Consider the following 18174-nt stretch of genomic DNA (forward strand, 5'->3'; position numbering starts at 1 on the left):
GCTCAGCATGAGTTGTAGTCTTGATATGGTATACTAGTCTTTGTGTGTATTACATGTGCATTTTTGGGTGTAGACAATGCATTATGTATACATGTAAGTGCCATTATGTTCCTTAACTGATGCATTATTTATTTTGGACTGTGCATTATATATCATATATTGTGCATTATGATGTATATAGCAGGCATTAATACGTTTATTGTCTTTGATGTTTAAGAAACTCAGACAAGATTCAATATGGTTACTCCTGCGTTTGGGTATTGCATTATGAATCTGTGATGTATTGTTGATATTGGTTACTAGTTTTTTTGTGTAATACGTATGCATTTTTCGCTTTAGACAATGCATTATGTCGTATGAGAGTTTCATTATGTCGAATACATTTTGCATTATAAAAGAGTATTATGAGGAGTATAGTAAGCACAGCAGAGGTGTTGATTGTATTTGTTAATTGACTCAGATTACAAATTAAGCTTCAGGTTGTTGATTAAATTGATAAATATGTTATGTTATGGTAATAAGTGCATTATTTGCTTTTTCAAACGCATTATGGGTGGTACTTTTTGCATTATATGTTCTGACTGAAGCAGTAGCTTTTTTGATTTACGTGTCAAACCTTACACAGGTCATATGATGCTGACTTTTGAATTGGTGATAATTTTCTAATGTGTTGTTTTGTTTGGTAATATCAGACAAGGAGCTTAGGGACGAGATAGACGACGTAGTGGACGACATTATACCAGTGGCTGAGTGCAAAAGGAACAAAAGGCTTAGAGATGTGTAGAATCAAGATTGCACGGACGCTCCTTACCTGTGCGCACAACACCCGAGGTTCTGCAAACCAAACTAAAACGACAAAGTATTGGAGGGAGAGACCTGCAAAGTTCAATTTCGAGCAGTGGGTTGATAATTATGGTCTGTAGCGAGTGATGGTTTTGCATATAGGTTGATGGAGGTTAATGAAATCCTTGATTTGGTGGTTCACATTTGAATTTGATACTGAAGTTTTTTGCACCATTAAGATGCGTGTTGGTAGTTGACAATGTTTTTGGGAATATGTAGTATGAATGGATTACAAGTAATTATTCAAACTTATAATATGTGCATTACGTTTATTACTTTGTGCATTATTGTTAAAGATGTTTGCATTATTCAGTAATAATGCGTATTACATCCCACATAATGTAAATGACACGATACATAATGCAACTTGTAAAACAAACAATGCACTAATACATTATACAGTACAATAAGCTAGAGGGATGTAAAATTTGTTATTTGATTTACGACTTTCTTTAAGCGCCGAAAGATTATCGATATTCAGATAAGTATTAGGTGCAGTACTATTATTTATGATGTGCATTACGTCTGCATCCAATGGCATTATTTGCAATATAGTATGCATTATGACAATTTTTTTGTGTATAGGGGTGAATATGGTTTTGTAGGCCTTAACATGCGTGTAATTTGTAAGTTGCTAACGGCACACCCTAGGGTTAAACAAGAAACGTGTGCTAAACATTGAAACACGACACATCAAAACCCTAAATGAATGATGCATACTCTCGGTCCTTCATTAATTCCTCCAACGTATTATGCATTACACAGAAAATAGATATCATTATGCACATTTATTTGGTGCATTATATGTATCCTTGCACCTTTTCCATAACTTTATTCGGTAAAATATGTAAATTTCAAAAATACGTGATGTTTATATACGTCAGTTACACGCTCTTTTACAACTTCCATATAATGTGTAAGTACTATACCCTAGCCCCTAGGCTTATTAAACTCTTGGGTTAAACAAGAAACGTGTGCCAAACATCGAAACACGGCACATTAAGAGCCTTAATTAATGAACAATTTTAACTTACTTAGCAAAATACTAGTAATTGGAACAAGAAATTTCATAATTTCAATTTAGAAAGAAAGGACAATATACAGAAACAAATAAAATTAGAAATAAAATAATTTTAAAATAAATATGTAGACAGGAAATTAGTAACAGAAAGCCTATGCAGCAAAGCAAGCTGTGTCGCAAGGCCTGTTCTAGTTAATTTATGCGCACAAAAACGAAATATCAAGAAATTGAATAAACTCCTTAACATTAGATACCATGGGCATAAATAAATCAAATACTAATTCTTGATAAAAGTGTTTGAATCAACAGCAATTTCAGTCGAAAGATGGTGATTTTGTATTTGATAATCACTGGATATCAGTCAATTGACAACAAATTGCATCACAGATTGCCATTTTTTACATCAAGTTTAAAAAATGGCATTTCAATCAGAAATTGGAAAAATAAATGAATTTTTGAGATACTGATGAGAGATCAGATGGTAGTGCATGAAAGTATTCATCATTCAAATGCAGAAATATATCTATATGGGTAGATTATCATCATGCCTCTTATTCAGATCTCGTGAATTCAAAGACACATGAACAAAACGAAATAATTAGAAGAAGAATCAGAATTTCAAGAGTCGATCTAATTTGTAGAATTAGATCGAAATAAATCATCACATAGATCTAAATCTGCAGATTCAATCACGGATCGAAAAATATTTGAAAAATTGGGAGTGGATTTGGAATCAGAATTTGAATTGTCAATCACCACGCCGGTAACCGACGACACTAAACAATTTAGCAATGATCAGATATCCGATAATTGCAAGGAATGGCTGAGCGAAATAATCAATTAGAGAGAAGAGAATTTTCTATAGTTCACGTCTGGAGCGAAAAAAAAATTGCAGAGAGGAGAATAACCGTGAAGATCTTCAGAGGAGTAAATTAAGGAAGTTACCATAACTACCAAAAACACTTATTACGAATTTAGCCTTTTCCGATTTGTTTAGTGATTATTTTAATTGATTCAACCCACTCATTTAGGCCCTAGGATTTAGTAAATCAACGGCTATGATGAAGAAGGAAATAGGAGGAAATATAGAAAAAGGAAATGAATATATATATATATATATATATAGGGTTTTAATCTATGTAAAACTAGATTTAAATACAGAACCACAGAACAATATCATGCATATGGCATGTTTAGGTCATTGTTAGTTTATGTTTAGGTCATACTAACAAAGCATGACCTAAAATGATCTTAATATGACATTGAACTCAAATCTTATAATATGACCAAAAACTGCTTAATTATGACCTTCCGTATTTTTGGTTAATTATTGACCATTAGATCATCTAATCCTAGGGCCAAGATTTGAGCTGCATTTCTAGATTTAAACACATACTTATTTGATCATCTCCCTATATATATATATATATATATATATATATATATATATATATATAGGGGAGCGTTATTCTCCTTTTCACATCTTATATCATTTTTCCTTCTTAATATTACGCGTTAGATCTAAGGCATCAACGGATCAGATTGATTCTATAAAACTGATTCCGTGTTGCATTATAGAAGGTGGTTGTATGCATTACAGGGTTATTATTGACATTTGACGGAAAAGTAACTGCCACATTTTGGTATCTGCGAATAATGCACCACATGGTCACGAGTAATGCATATAATTGTCTATATAATGCACAATATGTGAACTGCAATGCATACGAATAAGATGTACCATGTTATGATGTTTGGACACACGTTTCTTGTTTCCCCTAAGGGTTTAATAAGCTTAGGGGCTAGGGTATAGTACGTAGACACGTATGTAATCTTCACATGGTAACGAGTAATGGATATAATTGACTATATAATGCACAATTTGTGAACTGCAATGCATACGAACAAGATGTGCTGTGTTATGATGTTTGACACACGTTTCTTGTTTCCCCTAAGGGTTTAATAAGCTTAGGGGCTAGGGTATAGTACGTACGCATTAATAACAAATTATAAAACGATACGAATAATTCATCAAATTGTCACGAGTAATGGATGTTATTAACTATATAATGCACAATATGTGAACTGCAATGCATACGAATAAGATGTACCATGTTATGATGTTTGACACACGTTTCTTGTTTCCCCTAAGGGTTTAATAAGCTTAGGGGCTAGGGTATAGTACGTACGCATTAATAACAAATTGTTGTTATTGGAATATACGTATGTGCATTATTTGGTTTAGGTAGTGCATTATGTAGCTGTTAATTGTCATTATCTCAATATATTATGCATTATTAGAGGTATTGTGTATATGGGTTAATCAACGGATTGAAGATTACATACGTGCATTTAGTAATGTCTACGTACTATACCCTAGCCCCTAAGCTTATTAAACTCTTAGGGGAAACAAGAAACGTGTGTCAAACATCATAACATGGTACATCTTATTCGTATGCATTGCAGTTCACATATTGTGCATTATATAGTTAATAACATCCATTACTCGTGACAATTTGGTGAATTATTCGTATCGTTTTATAATTTGTTATTAATGCGTACGTACTATACCCTAGCCCCTAAGCTTATTAAACCCTTAGGGGAAACAAGAAACGTGTGTCAAACATCATAACACAGCACATCTTGTTCGTATGCATTGCAGTTCACAAATTGTGCATTATATAGTCAATTATATCCATTACTCGTTACCATGTGAAGATTACATACATGTCTACGTACTATACCCTAGCCCCTAAGCTTATTAAACCCTTAGGGGAAACAAGAAACGTGTGTCAAACATCATAACACAGCACATCTTGTTCGTATGCATTGCAGTTCACATATTGTGCATTATATAGGCAATTATATGCATTACTCGTGACCATGTGGTGCATTATTCGTAGCGGTTTCCAGCCATTATTAGATTACTATTGTACCCTCATAATGCACAAAATAGGACAAATAATGCAACACGGGATTAATTACCCAATGTTGATCTTGACCGTCCATTTCTCTAATCTAATGGCTGATATTAAGAAGGAAAAAGGAGGAAATATAGGAAAAGGAAATGAATACATCCCTATATATATATATATATATATATAGAGTAGTGATCTATGGCAAATGCCCCTTAACCAAATAACTAGAGAACAAATCATAGCCACAAGATCAAGAAAATCAAGGGCTAGTATTAATTTTCGAATTTAAGGGGAAATTAGTTCCCTCAATCACAAATTTACTCCATAATAACAAGGCAGGGGTATAATGGTCATTGCATATCCGAAAATAGGATACGTCGGCAAATTAGAATTCATCTCCTCTTCTTCTCTTCTCCATCCTCATCACCGCCTTGTACCTGCCGTTGTCGCAACGGCGGCAGGAGATTCAATCTCATTGTGCGATTCAACCTTTTCTTCTCTCTTCTGCAAAATTCGCGCGATTCAACCTTCTTGTCGATGTTGGCGTCGCCGTCGTCACGTTCTGTAGGAATCGGACGCTGAATTGGAGGAAAAAGGCGTCGCTGATGGTGGAATTGGATGCTAGAGATGAGCGAATCCAGGTTTTGGAAATGATTGTGGAGAAATTAGAATCGGAAGATTTGGCGGAGTAGGAAATGCAGATGTGCTTTGATGAGAAGGAGATGGTGATTAGGGAGATCGGCGGTGGAAGGAGGTGGATGGTCACAGCCATTGCCACTGCTGCTGTTGTCATATTCTACTTCCATGCTCACAGAAATCATTGATTTTTGTTGATTAGAGTTTCAGATTTGGATAATTGTTGTTAAATAATGCACTTAATTTGCTTCAATTTTGTGTTTGCTGCACTGGCATATATTTTTGATCACTACTATTATGAGAATTTGATTTCTTGAATCTTGATGGTGCTTGAGTTTGGAATTAGATCACTTCATATTTATGTGTTGTTCTTTGTGTTTTGTAAACAAGAGTGAAGTAAAATAAGAATAAGAGTGATGTAATTTGTAAACAAGAGTGAAGTAAAATCAGAATAAGAGTGATGTGTTTTGTAAACAAGAGTGAAGTAAAATCACAATAAGAGTGACGTGTTTTGTAAACAAGAGTGAAGTAAATTAACAATAAGAGTGATGTGTTTTGTAAACAAGAGTGAAGTAAAAGAGTGATTTGTTTTGTAAACAAGAGTGAAGTAAAATCGGAATAAGAGTGATGTGTTTTGTAAACAAGAGTGAAGTAAAATCAGAATAAGAGTGATGTGTTTTGTAAACAAGAGTGAAGTGTTTTCTGAACAAGAGTGAAGTGTTTTGTGAACAAGAGTGAAGTAAAATCAGAATAAGAGTGATGTGTTTTGTGAACAAGAGTGAAGTAAAATCAGAATAAGAGTGATGTGTTTTGTGAACAAGAGTGAAGTGTTTTCTGAACAAGAGTGAAGTGTTTTGTGAACAAGAGTGAAGTGTTTTCTGAACAAGAGTGAATTGTTTTCTGAACAAGAGTGAAGTAAAATCAGAATAAGAGTGATGTGTTTTGTAAACAAGAGTGAAGTAAAATCATGCTAAGAGTGATGTGTTTTGTAAACAACAGTGAAGTAAAATCATGCTCAGAGTGATGTGTTTTGTAAATAACAATTATTAGTATTTCCTTCTTTACAATTAAAAAATAATAAACCAAGAAAGTCTACTAATTTAAGAGAATTGCAAAGTTCGGCCGATTGATTGCTAAACACTATTTTCCACAATATAAATAATTTAAAAATGTTCGGCCTATTGATTGCTCAATAGTTGTGGATTTAATATTTAAAGGAGAAAATAAGACCAGAACTTTGAAACTTCAGGTTGAAAACTAGGCATGTGGAAATAAATGATTTTCCCCTTGTTTTAACTTCTTGCCTTAGCATGATTGCAACGGCAGAATTAGAAGCGGAAAGCCTACAGAAAAATCACTAATCCCAAACTATAATCCGCCATTAAATCAGAAAACATTGAAGACAGTCAGAATCAAGTCCCCATCCACATTACTCACTCTCTCACTACTAGCTTCGAATTCATAAATCATACGCTGCTGAGCTAGCTCATTTTCTTCCACATGTCCTTCGTAGCTGGTTTGGTGATCGGATTGGTTGTCGGCTTAGCCCAATCGCAAACGCGCCGCGCTGGATCCTCAGAGATTTCCCGCCGACGCTGATCCCGGTGAGTCCGACGTAGAGGTACAGCCACCGACAAACGATGCATACAGCGCCGGAGCCGAAGAAGTCGACGAGATCACCACCGACGGCGGCGGTGCAGCCGCCGGAGCCGTCTAAGAAGGCGTCGGAGTGGGCGGAGCCTGCCGCAGCTCCGCCACAGAGACAGCTAGCGCGGCGCATGGATTTCACGATGATTATATGTTATTCATGAATTCACATTGATGTATTGAATTCCCAAAATGCCCTTGGACAAGTTTTTTTTCATAAAAATCTGAAAGTTTATTTAAGCCATAGGATTAATTTGGAGTATTAAGATGTGTGGCTGAGATTTGTTCTCTAGTTATACATTTAAGATTAGTTATATCTTGATCACTAACCTATATATATATATATATATATATATATAGGGTTTTGATCTATGCAAAACTAGATTTAAATACAGAAACGCAAAACAATATCATAATTAGGTCACTTTTAGGTCATAATTAGGTAATTTTTAGGTCATGCTAACAAAGCATGACCTAAAACGATCTTAGCATGACATTAAACCCAAATATTATAATATGACCTAAAATTGCTTAATTATGACCTTCCGTGTTTTTTGTTAATTATTGACCATTAGATCATCTAATCCTAGGGCCAAGATTTGGTCTGCATTTCTGGATTTAAACACATACTTATTTTGATCATCTCCCTATATATATATATATATATATATATAGAGTCCCATTATTCACAAATCCACTCTTAAAGACCGAACCACCGAACCATACCAAATTAGGGTTTTTAGATCTAGTTTTTTACGGATGAGAGACACAAATTTATCAATTATTTTCGCCTTCATCACGAGCCTATTTTAATTCATCCGAAGGTAAATAAGTCATACTAACATGTTACGAAGATTTAACTTCATTCCAGTAGGTTTTTAATTCATTCCAGTAGGTTTTTACTTCATTCCAGTACGTAAATGCGGTTTCGCCGTCGCGTGCCGTTCTTTCTCTCTACAATATCTATCACCACCGCCACAACGCTGATATGGTGTAATAAACACATGGAATGATGTAATAAATTATTGGAATGAAGTATGTGTAGAAGCATTTGAAGTCCAACTGGAATGAAGTAAAAACCTTATCCAATGAAGTAATAACGTTTCTGAATGAAGTAATAAATGCACTTGACTAAATTGCATTTTTTAATGTAAATAAAGTAAAAACTCAGATCAATGCATTCAAATGAAACATATGTTGAATCATTTCAAAATCTACTGGAAGAAAGTAAAAACATGTTGTAGTTCCAAGGTATTACGTACGGAATGAAGTAATAAACCTATACAATGAAGTAAAATGAGCTTGTAATGAAGACCGAAAAATTTACACAACAGCACATCTCATAAAAAAACTAGATCTAATGGCCCAGATTTGGTCTCTAGTTCGGTCTTTAAAATTGGTTCGACATTGATCACAACTTTTTATATATATATATATATATATATATATATATATATATATAAATACCAGTGACACATCTAAATAGAGTAACGAGTCAATTGATCCACCATCAACTTAGAACTACATTAAATGTACTAATATTTAGAGCTATCGTCGACTTTTAAATTTGGATCATTTTATTTGGTGTCTGCTATTCATCGCTAATGGCAATCACTGCTTCCCAATCCTTTGATTGCGTCTACTATCCATTGGCAACGACAATCACCGCCTTCCCTGTATCTTTCGACATCAACACCAACCTTTACTATTATTATTCCCATGAGTTTCGTTTGATAAACGCATTTAATAGAAATCAAAGAAATTTCATTATTGTGACTTCAAATTGCCTGAATTGCGGAATATAATAGTAATATTACACATCAATCACTAAATTAGAGTCTTTTGCCCCGTCAATCACGAATAAATAAATCAAACAAACTTGGTTCTCGAAGAAATATAATATTACTCCTGTAATTCACTTGTAATCATCTGTCGACAACGGTCACATTAGATGTAAATATGAGTGATATTTTTGTAAGATCATCTTACGAATATAATTAGGATTATGATTCAAATATAATTAAACATAAATACTTTTATAAAATATATTTGTCGACAACTTTTTCGTTGTTCCCCCTACCGACAACTCCTCTACTCTGCTGATTTTGCGTCATTACATTGGTACCTTAACAAGTGATTCAAAACACACATAAATTATATACCTCACATTACATAGTCATAGTTTATCAATTTTTTTTTAAATAACACTCCAATTTATGTATACTATCAACAAAAGCTAATCCACCACCAGCGAAGACAGCATCGAATTTATCCATAATTTCACATCTGAGTGCACGAATATACTTACTGCAGGAATATAAAATTGAAATTTGTGTTCAATTTCGATTCCCAATCTAAATGAAATTGCTGGTTACAGCACACATTTCCACAACAATCACAAAAAAAAGACAGGTGTATGGCACCTCCACACAAAAATGCACCAAATTAGTTGGCAACCAAAGCAACATCATAGATTTCATCAAAATTATTGCATCTTTGACTTGAAGAAAAGAGCAAAGCATTATTCACTTACACAAGAAAACATTAACTTAAAATCTACTTGTAATTGTATAGAGTATTTTGTAGTAGTATTACAAACGAAGTCCCAAAACTCCTTTTGATAGATATATGTATCATTCCTTCTATATACATATACACAACCAACCAACCAACCAAAATGCTACCCTTGTTCTTCTTCCTTCAATCCATCCATCCATCAACCATTCATCTTAAACATTGGTCTCATCAAAAATGTCCAAAAGGGATAGAGCCTGCAATCACAAACCAGATTCATTAAGATTAGCTGATATGTTGCAAGTTTGAGTTAAGTGGTGACTGAAGCATGAAGAAAATGAAATACTACCTCAGGAATGTTGAGTTCAAGGCGGAACTTGGGGCCGTCGTAGTGGTGGAGGATTGGGCGGAATGAGTCTTCCTCCAGAGGCTCGCAGATCTTCCTCGTCACAACACGGACCTGAGCAGGGAAGCGCGACTCGCCTTGGTTCTTCTTGTCCTCCCAAGCTGTGGGGTCGATGTTTGTGCCTCCGAAGCTTGCAGCCTGAATCCGAAAATCATGATTCATAGATTTACACAAGTTGAACTAAACTATCATAGTTTGATATTCAGCACAATTAAGCTAAAGAAACTTAGATAAAAACAAACCTCGAAAACTCCATGAAGCTGATGAGTTGAGTAGTTGTACAGAAAGAGGGGTAATCCTGGGGTTATGGCACGAACAGAGTCACGGTAGCGAGGTGGCAACCCTGAAATTTTGGATAATTTTAGGTCACAGATTCATACAGTACAAATAAACTGCCAAAATTGGAAACAGTAACTCTAGATTCGTGATCGATCACTAGTAAAGATCCGTGAAATTCAGCAATTGTTTACACAAATTTTACCAAAACTAACATAGACAGAGTCCATCAATTTTACCAAAATTGAATTATTCATATTTTAGGGATTGATCAAAAACGATATAGAAATGAGAAGAAATCTTACCAAAAAGTTGGCGCTTGAGGTTCTCAGCCATGGTATCGTTGTTGCAGACAAAAATATATCCACCGATGGTCTCGTTCCTCGGCAAAGCCTCAGCCGGCGGCAGCGTCTTAAACCTCTTATCAACCGCCGTCTTGTTGTCGCCGTTACTATCCTTACCGCTCTCCTTATTCCCCCTATTCTTCTTCCCCAATTTAGCCCCATGCTCCTCGTCGTTCTTCCCCCTATTAATCTTCCCATTCACCACAGCATTATTCGCGAAACCTTTCCCCTTACTGTAGTAGCTGTTGAAATTCATAGACGGCGTCGAGTAAACGCCCTTATTAAACCCGCCGTTCAGCCCAGTGGAACCCGACCCGTACCCGGAGTAATTGACTCCGCTGTTAGAGCTATCGTTGATCGGCGCCTTCCACGCATCGTTGCTGAACCCTACGTTGAAATCCGACTTCAGATCGCCGCCGGCGTTGCGGAAGTCGAAGTTGCGCCTCTCCTCGGCGGTCCGCTTTGCCGCGTAGTTGGTGCTCCAGATTGAGTCGTTGAGGGACAGATCGGCCAGGCTCCCCGTCTGGAGGCGGAGGTTATCACTGAACTGCCAAAACGAGGATTGATTGTTCTCCATTTTAGAATGAAAACCTCAAAAAATCAGTAGAAAAGGTTAAATCGGTGCAAACAGTAGTAGATGAGGAATTGCTGAAGGTAAAGGGGAATGGAGAGAGGGGGTATAAATGGGGGAGAAAGGGAGCGTAGGTGCGAGGAAGGAGAGGGGATAACGTGTGGATTTGTCAAAGCTAATGAGGAAGGAAATGGAATTTGGGTTTAATTAAAAAAGAGAAAATGGGGGGTGAAGTAAGTGAGTGGGGATTAATTAAAAAGTTTGGTGGAGCGTTTGAAGAATTAGGTGTGATGACGACAAAAACGCGGTTTTGAAGTGAAGTCTAGTTTTGAAGCTACACTGATTTCCCTCCTCATCACTACTATTTCTGCCCAACGGTTTCGTTGGGTTTACGAGCATCCACAATGGCTTTTGTCAAGCAATAGCCCAGCTATAGCTCAGCCATAAACTCCTCCTACCACATTATCAGCACTAAAAATTCTTCTGCTACATCATCAGGACAAACAAATAGCACAGCAATGGCCTAGCAATAGCCTAGCCACATCATTCAAAATTTAAAAAAAATCGCTCGCCGGTCCGGAGCCCACAACGGCGGCGAGCGGATCGGCGTGCGCTCGCCGATTTTTTCGCCGAAATGGCGCTCGCCGGTTACAATGGTTCGGCGAGCGCCGGAGATCGGCTAGTCGGTCCGCTCGCCGCCATTGTGGATGCTCTAAACGCTAAATATGTGACGTTGTGCTTTCAATAGTTGCTAAGCACGCGATTGTTTTTTAAAACTGTATATTATCTATGTTTGATAGTTTTCTCTATTGCCCACATTGTTTTCCACTTATTTTGGCTACATTCGTTGTTTCTCTTTTGATTATCTGCTAGTTGTCTCGCTTTTTCACTGATTTTTCAATTGTTATGATAAAAGAGAAAGAAACTCCTGATACACAATTGCCTTTTGACTATCTAGCTCGTCCTTTCGGTAGTTTTTTTTACTAAATTGAATAATAACTTGCAATTAAAGGAGAAAGAAACACGTGATACACACTCAACAAGAGGTGAGGTGGTGGTGGAAAGAGTACTCGATAAGAACGACTTCATCCCTTAATCTCAAATGTGGCCTCATATTATCATTTTTATTCTCGGTTGGGTGTGGATATCTTGCAGTATTGTAATTAAGTTGAAAGTTGTAAAAAAAAGTTCTTTATGTGATTCAATCCATCATTTTGGACCTTCGAAAATAAAATTAATGTTAAAATTCAAACCTGTAATATCCAAAAGCTATAACAAATTTGAGTTTCAATATTGTATAAAGACGATCTAAATTCTAAATTCGTGTTTGTACAAAAAAGTTAGAAAGTATTTACTGCAAACCGAGATACGTATACACAATAATATTTAAAAATAAATTAATTACGAAGTACTAAACGATTGACGTTTAATGTGGTATTAATTTCATTATTATATTTTCAAAAAGTGAAAATTTCCAATCATTTTTGGGATTTATTTTTAATGGAACAATTGGACAATAAAAGTTTTGAATGTAATGTTAGAGCATCTCCAATGGCGGACGTCCGGTCGGACATCTGCGACGGGCGACCGGGACGTCCGCCATGTGGCGTTTCAACTCGGATACGGACGTCCCGTAAGAACGTCGGATGTCCTCGGACGTGCGGGCGACGGGCGGGCGGACGTCCGCCATTGTGGCGTGGGTCGGACGTCCGGGTCGGACGTTCGGTATTTAATTTTTTTTTAAACTCTATATATACAACTCGTTGAACTTCATTTCATTCGCACCACTTGTGTTAACAAGTTTCTCTCTTCTTTTACTACAAATTTCATTTCTACTTAATGGAGAACGACAGGAACTCCCCCGCCACGAGCGAGTCGCAGACTCCGACGTTTCCCGCCGAACTGGAGGGAAACTCTAGCGAAAATGCGACAACGGTTCCGGCAATGTCGGGGATGGGTGGAATGGGTAGGATGGGTGGGATGGGTGGGATGAGTGATATGATGTCCCTTTACTGCAATATGTACAATTGGATGGGTGGTATGGGGGTATGATGCCCAGGGCAGCGGGGATGGGGGCATGACCCCAAATATGATGGGGATGGGGATAGGTATGGGGGGCATGACCCCAAATATGATGGGGATGGGTGGGATGATGTCGGGGATGATGCAGACCATGCCTGGGGGAAGGGGTGGCTGGGGCCCTGAACCACTAGCGGACGATGTCTATCGGCCGGTTATCGACATGTTGTCTACTGATACCCCCTCCAGTTTTGTTCCGGAGAATCAGTTCACCGGAGTGGATACTTTCTCTTTTGAGGAGTTGGGGCTATCTCTAGTCAGGGAGACTCCCGATGATGTGGGGACAGCGGCAAGGGGCAGGGGCAAGGGCAAGGGGAAAGCCACGGGCTCTTCCTCGCGAACGGTGGCTGAGGAGGAGGATGATGAGGAGACGGGAAAGAGGACGGTCTGGAGAATGTGGGAAAACGTCGCGCTTTCGAAGGTTTGGGTTTCAATAGTCGAGGATCCCTATGTCGGTGCTAACCAGCATATTGACAGACTGTGGCATCGCGTCGCTGAAGCCTACCTCACACACAAACCGGCTGGGGCGAAGTGTCGCGTGCCCGAACATTGCCGGAAACAGTGGGAGCGGTTGAGGCCTAAGCTTAGTCGATTTGCCGGCCTCTACCAAAATAATCTCCGCCAGGCAACCAGCGGTATGTCCGAGGAGGATGTGAAGTACCGTGCCTTGGCGCAGTACGCCGACAGATCCTTGAAGTTCAAAGATTTCGACCAGTGGGAGGCCTATCTCGTGGTGAAGGATTCCCAAAAGTTTGTGGGGGTGTCGAATCGGGCTGGCAGAAGCGGACGAAGATCAACGCTTCCGGTGAATACAGCAGCAGTGCTGGTTCGCACGAGCTCCCTGAAGCCGAGGAAGTGTCCCCACTACCTCAATCAGACTTCCGCCGGCGTCGTCGCCTGATTGGGCAAAAGGCTGTGCAACGGAAGGCTAGGGGAAGCAGCAGCGGTAGCGGGTCGTTCGAGGTCCAATCGGAGGCCCTTGCTCCCCCAGAAGAGTACGATCGTCTCGCCCGCGCGCAGATAACGACTAGTTTGGTCCGGACCATGCATAGGTGGCATAGCACGACAGATCCTGTGTACAAAAGGATGTTGAAGGATGTCATCGATGGATGTCGGCGCGATTTGTGGATGCTACCCATTGGAGATGATGGCGCCGAGATTAGCGACGGGGACGACGGGGGCAACACGGGCGACGGCGAGGGCGGCACGGGCGACGAGGACAACGCGGAGTGAGCCGAGTCTAAATTTCCCGTATTATGTTATTTTTATGATTGCGTATTTAATTTTCCTAAGCATAAAGCATTCACATCCATACTCTTTGGCAAGAGAATGGAGGTGGGCACGGATCCATTTTTATTTATTTTTTACTGTCTACTATTCTCCAAGAGCAAAATACCCACATACATGCTCTTCCGCAAGGACATGCTCAATGGTCCCACTATTATATTATTCAATTTAAATAAAAAACATTTCCACAATATTAGAATTCATTAAAAATACTCGGAATACTATTATAAATTACTAAAAAATTAAAAATTACATAATTCAAATCCTAAAATTTAAAAATTAATTAAAGTTCTAAGATTAAAAATTACATAATTTAAATCCTAAAAATTAAAAATTATATAATTAAATTCATAGAATTAAAAAAACCCACTACTTGTGGCCGAATTTCACCCAAATGTGTTTGATTAGGTCTTCTTGTAGCTTAATGTGGGCTTTGGTATCGCGCATTGTGTGTCTTGTTTCGATCCTCTCTCGCACCGTCGTATGCACACCTCAGCGTGGGGGAGACCTTGCGGTTGAGCTTCCGGCTTCATCCTAGTCGTAAAAGTTAGCCGCCCTCGGTCCTTCGTCAACTATAATCATGTTGTGCAAGATAATACATGTATACATGATGTCGGCAATATTCTTAGAGTATCACAGCCGAGACGGGGTCTTCACAATGTTGAATCGGCCTTGAAGGACCCCAAAAGCTCTTTCGACGTCTTTCCGAGCAGACTATTGACGCTGTGAATAAAGAATCCGTCTCGGGTCTTACGGATTGCTGAGCGTCTTCACAAAAGTCGACCACCTTGGGTAGATACCATCGACGAGATAGTAACCCATGTGGTATGGATTTCCGTCGACGGTGAAGTCGACCACCAGTGCTACATACACCATTCAAAACATCATTGAAGAGTGGTGAAGAATAGAGCACATTCAAGTCGTTGTTGGATCCGGCAACACCGAAATATGCATGTCAAATCCATAGGTGGTAGTCGACGACCGCTTCAAGGATAAGCGTTGGCCGCCGCCTTTGTGGCCGCTTAAGTGTTGCCCCCTCCAAGCATTCGGGTAATTCTTCCACTTCCAATTCATGCAGTCAATGCTGCCAAGCATACCGGGAAAACCGTGGACTGTTTCGTGAAGATGAAGCAACCGTTGACAATCTTCGATGGTGGGTGCCCGAAGGAATTCCTCACCGAAAGCAGAACGAATGTCGTCGCAAAAATTTTTGAGGCATAGGTTTCCAGTTGACTCACCCACATGCAAATACTCGTCGAAGAGGTCAGCCGTTTGCCCAGTAGCAAGTTGTCGGAGGGCACACATACACTTCTGCAACGCCGAGAGACTTTGCAGACCGGTTGCATCTCTACGTGATTGAAAGTATTTAACAAGTGCGGACAATGTGTTGACAATACGCATAAACAACTGTTTTGACATGCGAAAATGGAGCCGGAAGTAATCTTCCGGAAACCGCGGCGTGTCGGAAAAATAGTCGGCAACGAGCCTTTCATGGGCTCCCTCCCGGTCACAAGGAATGTAGCGGCGTTTTGATCTAGTTGGTTGAGGATGAGAGGCGGGGGTGGCGACGGCGACATAGGCGGCACGATATTGTTCATAGTGTTCTTGGTCTTCGCGCTTCGCTTCCGCAATGATATCGTTGAGATAAATTTTTGAATTTAGAGAGGGTTTGAGTGAAAGAGGAAGATGTAGATGAGTTGTATGAAAAAATGGATGATGAATGTGTTGTATGAAAAAAAAGATGATGAATGTGTGTATTTATAGATGTTTTTGGGATTAAAATTTTTTAAAAAAACCGTAATAAACGACTATATTTTTTGGGAATCCGATTTTTTTTAATTCTTGGTATTATTTTCAATTTAAAAAAAATTACAACGGCATTGCCGTTGGCCAATCGCACGCTGCCACGTCGTCGTGACGTCGGCGCGAGCACAGCGGCGGACACGGGTGTGTCGCGCCGTCGGCATGGACGCCGTCCGCCCCATCGAGCAGCGATGGGGATGCTGTAAATCCGATTGTTATGAATATATGAATCTTGTGATTCATATTTCATCCGACTACACCAATAGGATTAAAATAAAACAAAATATATTTACACTATTTACATCCTTTTTCTAAATATATTACCTAATTTATATTTAAAAAATCATTTTTTCTCTGGAAATAATCGAAAATAAATATCTAGAAGGTCAGAGTGAACCAGTGCATTCCAAGTGAAGGATTGAGTTCACACTGAAATGAATATTTGCTTATGTATTAAGGGAGCTGCACGTGTCTTCTACTTAAACACATGGGACCCAGCTGGCTTCCCGGGTCGGGCTGCTATTCGTCGGGCCGATATTGCTAGCTTTAATGTTTGAGTGATGCTAAATGGCCATAATGTGGCCGGCCATAAAAATTTAATTTAGTCCATTTATATGAATAAAAAAATTAGAATTACCGATATAAACTTATATGTGTGTGAATGGACTTGTAAGTTGATACTTATCTTTGAATTCCATTACGAAAACACATTAATATCACGAATTACTGTATACGTTGAGCAACAATCAAGAAATGACAGTAGTAATAAGTTGAGCAAAAACTACGAAAGAGCAACACTAACATGTTGAGCAATATATAATGAAGATTATAAAAGTAAAATCAAGTAGTATTAAACCAAAAATTTAAAAAAAAACAAATTTTTTTGTTATTTAATTAATTTATGGCTGGCCATAATGTGGCCGCATAGCATTATTCTTAATGTTTTTATTTTTTTATACTCCTTCCGTCCCCAAGGAATATGAAGCTTGAGTTTGATACGAATTTTAATGTAAAATTGGTAAAATTACAGAGAGATAGAGAAAAAAAGTAATTAAAGTATTATTAGTGGAGAATGTGTCCCACGTCATTAGAGAGAAAATATTTTCTAAAATTAGAAAGTGCATATTCTTGCGGAACGGACTGAAAAGAAAAGAGTGTATATTCTTGTGGGAGGAGGGGAGGAGTATTTTTTAATAATTATTCACAAGTCTTATTCCTTGTAATTAAGATTATATTTGTCCTAAACGGGACACGTGTTTTTACATGATCGCTATATTTTGGATTTAATCCCACAACGCGTAAAATTATTAAGAATATTTGAGAGATTATTGATATGCGCGATGCTATAGTGATGAGAAGATAAGAGGTTGAAATAATATGATTTGATTGGATTTTAATTATGAATTTTCCTAATTATTGCTATTCAGATAAGGAATCCCAATGTTTGGTGTTGTAAATAAGTATTATATACGGATGCTCTAGCACCAAGTCCAAGCTCACCCACCACACCCACACGGACCGAGCCTTGCCCTGTCGCAACATCCGCGTTCCAAGTCAATTCCGAGACCACGTCTCAATGCTAGCCTAGCCTTATTTAATACTTCATCATGTAATTTCATTCTTTTGGCTTCACTGTAATTATAAAACTCCTTTTCAGGATTTTTGTTCATTATTTCTCATATTGCAAAATAGAATTGATGAAATACTATGTAGAATTTCTAGATAAGTCAAAAAGTACATTAAATTTTTATTATTTATTTTACTTTTTCTCTATTTTCTCTTAACGAAACCCTAGCCTTAGCCAAATAGGGTGAATTATGGTTTTCCTA

General features: G+C 38.2%; 1 protein-coding gene and 2 non-coding genes across 3 annotated transcripts; all 3 read right to left on the bottom strand.

Annotated features, from left to right (window-relative positions):
- Positions 1–2171: 2171 nt before the first annotated feature.
- LOC121785637 lies at positions 2172–2257 on the bottom strand. Its single transcript, XR_006047021.1, has one exon. It is a non-coding gene; the product is annotated as a small nucleolar RNA Z196/R39/R59 family (small nucleolar RNA).
- A 75-nt stretch (positions 2258–2332) lies between these two features.
- LOC121785634 lies at positions 2333–2417 on the bottom strand. The gene has a single exon (XR_006047018.1). It is a non-coding gene; the product is annotated as a small nucleolar RNA Z195/SNORD33/SNORD32 family (small nucleolar RNA).
- A 7192-nt stretch (positions 2418–9609) lies between these two features.
- Positions 9610–11365, bottom strand: LOC121784915 (B2 protein-like). The gene is made up of 4 exons (XM_042183188.1): positions 10567–11365; positions 10228–10328; positions 9929–10123; positions 9610–9836 (listed from the first exon to the last, which is right to left on the bottom strand). The coding sequence occupies exons 1-4, from the start codon at positions 11180–11182 to the stop codon at positions 9795–9797; spliced, it is 954 nt and encodes a 317-aa protein (XP_042039122.1). The 5' UTR covers positions 11183–11365; the 3' UTR covers positions 9610–9794.
- Between the last annotated feature and the right edge of the window lie 6809 nt (positions 11366–18174).

Source organism: Salvia splendens, chromosome 21 (assembly GCF_004379255.2).
Source record: "Salvia splendens isolate huo1 chromosome 21, SspV2, whole genome shotgun sequence".
NCBI classification, from domain to species: Eukaryota; Viridiplantae; Streptophyta; class Magnoliopsida; order Lamiales; family Lamiaceae; genus Salvia; species Salvia splendens.